General features: G+C 54.2%; 1 protein-coding gene across 1 annotated transcript; it reads right to left on the reverse strand.

Moving 5' to 3' along the window:
* Positions 1-1903: 1903 nt before the first annotated feature.
* SHISA2 (shisa family member 2) lies at positions 1904-7104 on the reverse strand. The gene is made up of 2 exons (XM_027469442.3): positions 6518-7104; positions 1904-4738 (listed from the first exon to the last, which is right to left on the reverse strand). The coding sequence occupies exons 1-2, from the start codon at positions 6984-6986 to the stop codon at positions 4185-4187; spliced, it is 1023 nt and encodes a 340-aa protein (XP_027325243.2). The 5' UTR covers positions 6987-7104; the 3' UTR covers positions 1904-4184.
* Positions 7105-11102: the final 3998 nt, after the last annotated feature.

Consider the following 11102-nt stretch of genomic DNA (forward strand, 5'->3'; position numbering starts at 1 on the left):
ATTAATGATCACAGTGAGGTTGTGCACATCTGCGTTGGGGGTCACCTCACCCACCACCCTCCCACCAGAGGAGGCAAGCCCAGGGTGCAACTTCCACAGCCCCAGTGACCAGCAGCTCCCTCTCCAGAGTGACACTGGGGTGGTTTCCCAAGTGAGAGGACAGCTGGGAGAACAAACACGATTTTGGCCTTCCCTGGATGAGCACCATGTGCTCTTGGTGGGCTGTTGGTGACAGTCCAGCACTCACGGATTTTGCTCCCCACCACTATTACCCCTTACAGCCTGTGGCATGGCGAATTCCTGACCACTTCAGCGGAAAGAGCCTGAAACCGGTAGCAATGTATTCAACAACAAGCACTGAAAAAGAATTCCGTACACTTCAAACTTTGAATAAGTGAGACCATAAATTTAAGAGGTGTAAACAGCAGGACAAAAAAAAAGAAGGATTGTTTCGGGCAGTCTGGGAAGATGAAACTGAGTAATGGGCTGAAACTGAGCAAGCAAAAAATGCACACGGCCTTTCAGGGAGGGTTTCCTGAGCAGGGAGTCACTGAGCACCGAGCTGCCCCACGGGGAGCGCTCAGCCGGCGCTGCAGGGTGGGTGAAACGCCTGCAGAGAGCTTCCGTCACTTCTTGCAGTCCTCTACGGCTAAAAAAGTATTTTTGTGCTGTGCAGCAGGTTTAGAAGAGTGGCTGCTGCTTCTTCTTCTTTTTTTTTTTTTTTCCTTCCCTTATCTCCAGGTTTTAGCCTCTTAATAAGTAATAAAATCAGAAGAAGGAAAAATAAAAAAAGAGGTAAGAGGGAACAACAGGCTCTCCTAGGTAACAAATGCTCAGAGTCGCTGCACTCCTCTCCCCACCCCAGGGACCTCTCAACAACTGAGTGCTGGGAATGCTGCATGGCCTCATCCCAGAGGCTGGCAAGCCTGGGCTGGACCTCGCTGGCACAGCGGGGCTGTGTTTTCCTTGTGAGACTTCATTTTTTTTGCTAGTATGGAAAAAATCCCCACTTAGAAGGACATGGCTGTGAATTATGAGTTTGGATAGCATCCCCCTGCTGCCCCTGTTCCCAAACTGAGCCCCTTGGATCATTAATTCAGCTCCATCAGGCACAGGAACTGTGGTGCCCAGTGCCAGGACAGGAGGCCGTGGGCACAGCCGGGCACCCAGGAGGCTCCCTCTGAGCACCAGGCAGCACTGCTGTGCTGGGCGGGTGACGGAGCCCTGGCACAGGCTGCCCAGAGAGGCTGTGGGGTCTCCTCCTTGGGGAGCTCCAAAAGCTGCCTGGACGTGGGCCTGGGCAGCCTGCTCTGGGTGTCCCTGCTTGGGCAGGGGGCACCAGGGGCCTCCGGGGGCTGCTTCCAACCTCAGCCATCCTGCGACACTGTGAAACAGGCAGGCAAGCGGGGCAGGTACAGGTACTTATAGAAGAGACAAGCTTCTCCTGAAGGTGAAATCAAAATCTAAATTTGTGAACAAATTGGTGTTACAGACACCATGCATTCACTGCTGGTCCATTCTCCTCTCTCTGTAAGTAGCATTGGGCACTGTCGCGTCTCTCAACAGCAATGCTGAGGGCTCCTGTCACACAGGAGAAGCCACTACCAAGGACCTGAACCCCAAAGGGACAGCATCAGCTTGGGGTGCACCTGAGCCACCTGGTCATGGCCAAGGGCAAGGTACTTCTGTCACCTCCATGGCCCCATCACCCTCGGGGGACAGAGCCCACTGGGGCACAGCTTTCGGCCACGCAGGTGGTGGGTGTTGGTGCTGCTGTTTTTTAAAAATCCATCCAAAAATCCAGACTTTGCTTTTGCTGGGCTGGTCGGACACGCTCTTGTGGACAGAGGCAAGTGAGGCATTAACTGAACAAAACAATGACGGCAACAAAGCAAACAAAAAGTCACACCATAAAGTATTTATTAAGAAACAAAGGGGGCTTTTTTCTTCATCTGTAAGAAACACTTTAAACCAAGCACCCTTTCAGAGATTTAAAAGCTATATCAAATGTTAACATTGGTTTTACATTATTATACATGACATAAAAAAAAAAAAAAACAAAAACAGCACATCTCACAAACTTCCTTTTATTACAACTCAGGTTTCTTTTCCTTCGGCTGTAAATTAATTTCTACAGACTTTAAATTTAACTTATTCATATTTATTTATTTATTTATTTTTAAAAACAAGTAAACAATGTACAAAGGTTCACCTGAACGTCACGGGTGGGAGCAGGTGTCCTTGTCAGGGGGGCGCGCAAGGAGCGCGGTGGGCAGCGGCCGGAGCCGATGGCGATCGGAGCTGGCAGGGACACCACATCAGTGGGCTCGTCAAGACAGCCCACCGCCTCGGCACCCAGGGACGAGTATCTCCAGCTCCTGGACGAGCTGCTGGCACCAGTATTGGCACTGTCACCACCACTGTCCCCGTCACTGTCACTGCGGGGCCTGCAGGCCGCTGCTCCCGGCGCGGCAGGAGGCAAAGGCCGGGCCTGCGAGCCGGTGTTTTTGTAAAGGTCACACACGCTGAATGGGGAGATCCCGGCCAATAACAGCAGATCGGGTATAAATTACCTATTCATTTTTCCTATTTCAGTGGTCAAAAACATTTCTCCCTTTCTGTAGGCTGCCTGTGTGTGTGTGGCGTGTTTACAAGTAAACCGTCGGATTTGGCAACGCTTCCACGCGAACGCGCGGTTTTAAAAGAGACATACAAAAAATAGTAGTGTCACAGTTATTGCTACGTACTGATACAGTATCGGAAACAAGAACCCTTTTGCCAGCTCTGGTCTGCTTACAGCAATTGCCCGGTCTGGGCTTTGCCCTTAGCACACAGCTGCAGCATTTAGTCTGAAGAACAAACGGACTGAAAGGCAGAGACCAGGTTTTCTAAGAGACAAAATCAGCCCTAAAGGCTGTTTTGCTTGTTTAAATATGCCTGGGGTGATACATTACAATTAGCACGGTCTGATCATTTCCTGTGTGCTATTGCCTGGCCAAACTCGGGAGGCATTTACCCAACAAACGCACGGTGCTGGCTGCAATGCCCCCTCTGCAGGTGCAGCCTTTCATGCATTGCTTGGGCCTTTTCCCTCATCCTCCATGCAGGTTTTTAAACATTGCTGGGCCTTTCTGCTCCCAAGAATAATCCAGGATGGATTTCCAAGCTCTGCAAGCCCCTGCTGGTTCAGTGGGACCAGGGCGGGCTGGCCCACATGGTCCCATGGTTGGGCTCTATCATGAGCCTGCAGGGCCTGGGCCCATCAAGCCCAAGCACACGGGTTGAGTGTTTAATAGGAGGCGAGGTCAAACGAGGTGTGTTGGAAGTCGCAGCACAACCTTCCTCTGTAAGCATCGCTTCAGCTCTGACAGCGGTCACGGAGTCGAAAATTTGTGCTGGTGGCTGGAGGAACAAATACCTCGCACCCTGTTCGTAGTAGGAAGTCCGCCAAGAGACAGAGTTTGTGCAAACCACTACCAGTTCCTGATCTTGAGGCAAAAAATCAAATCAAGAAGTGTTTCAAGTGCGCTGGAACTAAGAGCCGAGTAATTCATCTGCTCCAAGTTCCTACATAAATACCAGGTTCACGGAAAAGTTGTTCTCTGCAAGACTGAGCACCGCGTGGCAGCTCACTCGGGGCCCAAAAAACCATGGGAGCTGGTACCAGGAACTGAGCAGAGAGTGACGGCCCTGCTCAGGTTCAGTGGTGATTGTCTGTAAAGCAATGGGAAATGTCACTAAGGAATTGGAGGAGAGGAGAAGAGAGGTTTCTTAAGCACTGTGGTCTCGTACAGTGGAACGGAACTCTTTCTACGAATTATTAGGCAAATATTTCTGACCATGTCATACCTGAAGGGCACTTAATGGCTCCGGCATTTATCTCGCAAGCACAGTGATCTGCAATGCATATGCTTTTTAAGCATAATCCTTCGCCACTGTAAATCATGCACTGGAATGAAAGCGTATCTGGAAATGTTAATTCAGCGATATCATCCTACAGTTTCTGGCAACGGACCCCGATGAAAATAAATGGTTTATAAACACTGTCTGACATGCATGAGCCTTTCAAAATTATTTACAAGCGATGTTCTGGGAGCTACGTTCCAAGGAAGTATTTCTCCTCTGCTCGGCTGGGATATGAAAAACCTGTTGGGCTGGGAGGGGGAGGCAGCTACACGGCGGCGCTACACGGTCACGGCCGGGTACATCTTCTGCTCGCCGCCAGCGTGCGGGAACGGGGACTGGATCTGCCTGTAGCCACCCTGCAAACCGTCCAGGAAGGGGGCCACGGGGGCGAGCGGCACCGAGTCGTGCTGGACGGCGTAGCCCACGTAGGGCGGGTGCAGGTACTGCCCCTGGTGCGGCACGATCTGGGTGGCCTGCTGGCAGTTGAGCACCGAGAAGTTGGTCGGCATGTTGACGTAGACGTTGTTCATGGTCCCCTCGGGCAAGCAGCAGTTGGTCTGCGACCTGGTCGGGGGGGCTCTGGCCCCCGAGTTGGCGCTGGAGCTGGAGCTGGCGGCGGTGCTGGACTGCCGGGAGGAGGAGCCGCGGGAGGTGCTGGCGCTGGGGATCATAGGGATGGTCTCCATCAGGCGGGTGCCCCCGGGCGCACGGCTCTGCTGGGGCTCCTGCTTGGGACGCAGGCACCGGCAGCAGCACGCTGCCACCAGCGAGCCCAGGATGATGAAGGCGACGAAGACGGAGCCCACGATGAGGAACGGCACGTAGATGGGCACTGCAACGGCAAGGAGAAGGTGGGTGCTGGGAGCACGGGCAAGCTGCAGGAGGTCCCCTCCGCCCCCTTTCCCAGCACCAAAACCAGCTCAGCTCTGTGCACTGGGCGATGAAAGCTCAGCGTTCAGCTGCACGCTTACACAGGGCAGCTAAAACCAAGGGCTGGAGCTGCCAAAGCATCTTAGACGTTACTATCAGGGAGCTAAACCCCACAGCTCACACCTCCCTGGAAGAAGGCTTACTTCCACTTTTGTTGGTCTGGTCTATACTGACCGCTGCTCTGCATCTCACCGGACTTTGTCTCCAACTAGAAAAATTAATCAAGAGAGTGCCCAGTTTGAGCAGTGCCATAGCAAAATGCTTTGGGACCAGGACTCCTGCTTGGGATCACAGGATGGTCAGACCTCACATCGCATCCCTCCACATCGCCAGCCCTCTCTGTCTGCTGTCACCCCTCAGGGCAGCCCCATGGATGACTGTTTGGCTGCTCCATGCTCCAGCCCTGGGGCTGGGGAGAAACCAGAGGGTGGTTGGGCTTTGCTACCTGCAGAGGGGCAGCATCCCTCCTCGCGAGGCTGTTAGAGGGGACAAGGGGGCAGCAGGGGCGAGGGGTGGGAGCAGGCAGATGGTGCACACAGTCCCCTGCTCCCAAGTAAGAAGGTGTTCCCTATGCCACGGTGACAAATCTTTACAGACATATCCAGGAGTGATGAGGGGATGGGATCTCCCTTCAGTGCTTTCAAATGCTCCAGATGAGCCTGGGCTTCATCACAGCCATCAAAACCCATGAGCATGGGGACACAGACAGGGCTGCAGAGCCCTGTGCAGCTCCTCCCGACCCACTCTAAGGAAGCCACCACTAATGGTGGGCACCAGACACGGTGCCAAGGCATGGGGCCACCCCTCACCACACGAAATGATATCGTGCAAGAGCTGCGATGGGGGCAACGGGCCCGCTGAAGTCAGAGCAGCTCCTCGCACAGCTGAACACACGCAGTGGGCTATGGGCCAAAAGGCCACATTCTTCCCTCCTCTCTTCTGTAATTTTAACACTCCCTACACAAAGGCCTCGCGAAGGATCGTGTCTCCTTCTGCACCCCGTGAGACAGCGGCTCTTCGGCAGGTGCATACACTTGCTGCAGACTGCAGCGCACAAGTTTTCCGAGAGTAAATCTGCCCTAATTATAACATCACTTCAGGCTACTTCTAGCGTGCTCACCATGTGTGGATGGCAGCAAATGTGCTGGAAAGCCACCGAGGCTTTTTTTTTTTTTTGAAACAGCACTAGAAAGACTCGAGTTTACCCTTGAAACTCAATCTCATGAAGGAGCCGTCTGAACTGGTGGCACCCAAGCTCGGCGAGCGCACACAATTAGAGCGGGGACCGGCCGCGAGTCACTCAGAAATGTCATGTCACTTTTTTTTTTTTTTTTAAATCTACGTACGGGCTGTTTGGTGTTTTTTTTTTTTTTCTCTTCGCTGTTTAATTGGGAGCACAGTGGGGAGGGAGCGATGAAGCAGCGATGCGCACACCCCCGGCAGCTCGCTGCGCCCCAGGCCGCTGGCGAGCGGCGTCCCCTGCTCCGGGGCACGGCGGGGCCGGGTCCCTGCAGCCGCAGCAGCGCGGAGGGGGCGCACAGCCCGGCTGCCTCTCCCACCTCAACCCTCCGCAGCACCACCCCCGCCCCCCTATTCCCACTCGGGGCAGACCCCAAACCACGCGGAGCCGCCGATCCCCGGCACGGGGACCCCCCCATCTCCTCGGGGGGCTCCTCCTCACCTGCCGCCCCGTCGGGGCCATCCTTGCCGGGCCGCCCGGGCTCGGCGGCTCCGTGCCTGCGGTCGTTGTCGCAGGCTCCTTGATCCAGCCTGGCCTCGGCGCTGGAGCAGCAGTAGCGGAGGGCGCAGCTGCCGCAGCAGATGGTGGCGTCGCCTCCGTCGAAGCGCTCGGGGCACTGGAAGCCGTCCCTCCAGCCGCCCTGGCCGTCCAGCCAGCCGTGGCAGTACTCCCCGCTGCCCGCCGCCCCCGCCGGCAGCAGCCAGCCCAGCGCCGCCAGCAGCAGCGGGCAGCAGCAGCCCCCGCCCCGCATGGCGCACACCGAGGGGGCGGCCGCTCGCCGGCCCCCCGAGCCTGGGTGGTGCTGCTGCTGCTGGTGCTGGTGGTACTGGTGGTACTGGTGGTGCTGCTGGTGCTGCTGGTGGCGGCGGCGGCGCCGCCCGGCCCCCGGCCGCGGCTCCCGGCGCCGCATCCCCGGGACGGCCGGGGCGGGGGGGGGCGGCAGCGCTACCCCGTCCCCGCCGCCCCCATGGCTCCGCTCCGCCGCTGCGCGCCCCGTCCGGGCTGGGCGGGGGTCCCGCGCCCCTCCCTTATATCGCCGCCCGCAGCCGCCCCCCCCCCCCCCTCACATCCCACACCCCGCCCATGCGCCCGCCCCCGGCCCCCGCCCCGACGGCGCGGCCCCGGCCCCCTCACACCCCCCCCAGCCCCGGGATGGACCCCCGGGACCACCCCACACACACCATAGGGTCCTGAAGGAGGCGACCCCCCGAGGGGCTGGGGGTATGGGGGGGTCTTCTCCTCAAGAGGTGGGTCTGGTGCCCGCCCCCGCCCCGCCCACGAGACGGGAGAACAAGTGGAAAGTAGGTTTTTATTATAATTATTATTAATATTTTTTAATGAAAAGGCTGAAAATGGGGGGGCTCCCCGGACTGAGCCCGCTTGGGAAATCTGTTTGTAAGGTTCGGCTCCTTTTCCAGCTGCAGCTTTGGCAGAGGTGGGGGCATGCCCCTGCCCAGGGCAGCCGCCCCTCAGCCCCTTGCTGCTTTCAGCGAGCCCCTCACCCAGCTGCAGCCCCCGGCCCGAGCCCCCTGATGCAAGGAGGGCACACAGAGGCAGCTCTCCCCCCTCCACCATAGCCCCAAGGGGGGCAGAAGCCCAGGGGTGCTGGCCTTGGATATAGGAGCTGGTTATTGACATGGTGCGGGTGCAACAGGTTGGGCAGTGCTAATGAACGTGGTGAAGTGGGCATGGAGCTGAAGGACAAAGTCTGAGATGCTCCATGTCAACATCTGACGGTCCTGAGCGATCCTGAGCCTTCAGCTTCAGAGGTATTGGGGCGAGGAGCACCAGGTTTTGGGTACAAACGTCAGCCAGCTCCAGCCATCAGCCCCGGTCCTGGAGCGCTGTGTGGGAAGGCGGCTGCCTGCAGACAGAGGTGGGAGCCAGGGGGTCTGCCCGAAACCTCTGCCAGGCTCTTAATGCAGAGATCAGCCAGCAGCATCACTTCCCTTAAACCTGGGTCAAACTGATGCTTTCGTAATAAGAAAAACAGCTTTCTGGTTATACGCGGCACGCAAACTACTTCCCCAGCCCTTATGAGTTGCTTCCACTGATACTCGGTAAGGTCAGCCCTTTAAATAGCAACAGCAGAGGATCAGACATCGCTCTCCTTTTTACCTCACTGTCTCACCCATACGCATTCCCAGCAACGAGCCTCGATCACAACAAAATACCGGCACCAGATCCCTTGCAGAGGTTACCCACAAAAGCTATTTCATATATTGCAGCTCAGAGTGCGTCTCGACTTGTCTCTGTGAACCCAGAGATAATTATCCTTTTGTGAAACTTAAAACATGTGGCACTTGGGGAGGTGCTTCAGAATGCATTTAGCAATGGACTAATTAGCAAAGATTTTTTTTCCAGCTGCATTTTGAAGTCAGTTGGGTAACATCTGTATGATTTATTCAAGTATGAAGCTCTTCCACACACACAAAAAAGTGAAAATACATAAGTACAGCAACAGCCATTTCTGCTCTGCTACTTTTCCACTCAGTTTTCTGTGTCTAGCAAGTTCACATTAACTCAATCTACTACAAAATAAGCCAAATGCTTCACTAGAGCCCCACATCCCACAGGCACTGAATTCAGCGGCTCCCATCAAAGTGAGCATCTCTCAGCTTTCAGATGGAATCGAAACATCACAGGTACATTAGAGTGGGCAAAGATCTCAAAAGCCTGGAGATAATGCTGATCCCTCAGTCCGTTAAGTCTCTGTTACCTGCTCCAACTTTATTTTGCTCTGAAACTCTCCCAGATTTTACTACCACCAGTCACAGCTTCCCGAGGCCTTCGGCTCACCACAAATTTTCTTACCAAATACAGGAGAGCAAACACCAAGTTTTATTTTTCTATTGTAAATGAACCACGAAAAAAAAAAAAAAAAAACCTGTATCAGAATTAGGGATGGTGTAAGATGACCACCAGCAGGAGAACCACCACACTCCAGGTGGAGGCCGAGGCCTTGCTCTGGTGGCAGCTCAGCCCCACGGAGCTACCATGGTGCAGGCGGGCAGGAAGGGGCAGGACCGATTAGGGGAAGCTGTAACAATACGAGTAGCTAACAACAACCCCCCCTTGGGTTTTCACCTCACAAATTCCCCAAGATGGAGGTGGGAAGGCAGAGCTCCATGGCTCTGTTTTGTCTGGAAACCTTATGAGCCTACAGGACAGCCAACTCCGCCACGCAGCCCACTGGGCTGCCACAAGCTGCTCGTGTGATGTTTGGGAATGTTTTGTTTCCCCTATTGCATTTCTGACCCGTGCTCTGCAAATTGCTGCCTTCTCTCCATGGTACAGGGGTACAGCGATGGCAGTGGCTCCTGTCCTGTTTTCCTTTCGGCCCAGAGGAGACGGACTTCAGGCTGCTGATGGACGCATCCTTCTCTGGCCCTTTAGGGATTTTTGTTTCGTTCTTAGTAAACAGTAACTGGATTTTATCCACTTTGGCACAAGGGAGATTAACAGCTGCCCAGCCCTGGACACTGCGCAGGCACATTTACCTACCTTCCTCATTGTGTTTAGCTGGTGTATCTGCCATCACATCCTGTCAAACAGCTTCACACCCTCCTCAGAAACCTTCAAAATCTGCATTCAGGAGCTTCCTCGGTTCTGCAGTTGGATCCACAACATCGCAACCCCAGCTGCTGGGTTAAAGCTCTGAACCCGAAATTGCCCCCTTCCCTTCTCCCAGAGGAAAACTAGCACTAATTGCCACAAAACTAGCACTAATTGCCACGTTTCTCATGTTCAGCTCACAGCACATAACAGCCAGGACATGCTTATCGCAGCAGACAGATTTGTACACACAGCATCACAGCTTAACACTTAGCCAGCAGAGATTCCTCTTCCTAGCAATATAAAATAATGGAATCCATTCACATCTGAAAGCCAGGTTGAAGGTGTACGGGTTTAGTTATTAAGTATATATATAATAATAATAAAAATTATTTTTTAATTATAAACAAACCACACTGGAGTCAGAAATGCCTGTGCTCTGTATATTTGTCTTGGCAGAGTGACTGCTCAGTAGGACCGTATCCCCCTGCCCGTAGAGCAATGCCTTGCTGCCCCCATGCGAAGTTAGCGGGAAGGGAAGCATCGCTGAAACCCCACAGAGACAGATTTTGGACCAAGAACCAGCATGGTTAAGAGCACGGCTCTTGCTGCCAGGCGGTGCTGATGTAACTCCTGGGATGAGAATAGTTGCCAGAATATATGAGCTTAATTAGCAGGGCTTCCTTCCCTTCTTGCCCTGGTTATTAGCTATCTTTTATAGCAGCATGGCTATACCTATGGTATCATTTCAACACTGTCAGCATTGTTAGAAAGCCCAAACTGCTGCTCTCATTGTGGTATTGCTTGAACGAGCTGCATTATTTTTTTTATTATTTCTGCTTAGGGAACATATTTAATATCTACATTTTAAAATACAATTATTCATAACAGAAAGGCTTTCTTTTATTGGCTCTCATTTCCTGGAAAATAATTAGAACAAGACGATCCAAGAAACATCTTGCAGAAAGAGTCAAGGGCTGTTAAAAAAAAAAAAAAAAAAAAGACCAAGGCTGCAGTGACACGAGGCTCAGTGCTCCCTGGGGGCCTGGGTGGGACCCTTCAGAGGCACCCAGCACACCAGTGGGCAGGGACTTGGCTTCTCCTCCCAGTGCTTGGTGTCCCTGTGCACGCAGCAGCGACATGGGACATCGGCACCCCGCTGTTACAGGCGACGTGCACACCTCCCCTATCTCATGGCTGGCTCCAAAACACATCCCCGCTGGAGATAAGGGGGCTGAGGGAGGTAGGCTGAAGGGAGCGAGGTGAGTGGGCATCTGTAAGTGCTTGGGGACACCTCCCATATTCACTGGGGCAATGTCACAACACATCATGGACACTGCTTTTTGTCAGAAAATGTCCCCCAGGTTCAGTGCTGAGCCCAGCGCCCATCTCACGGTGGCTTTGGGGCTTTTTGCTGCCTGACTCCTCGGCCAAAGTGAATACAGCTGTCATCTTCCTCCCCCAGAGTCTC

Source organism: Anas platyrhynchos, chromosome 1 (assembly GCF_047663525.1).
Source record: "Anas platyrhynchos isolate ZD024472 breed Pekin duck chromosome 1, IASCAAS_PekinDuck_T2T, whole genome shotgun sequence".
In the NCBI taxonomy this organism is placed as follows: Eukaryota; Metazoa; Chordata; class Aves; order Anseriformes; family Anatidae; genus Anas; species Anas platyrhynchos.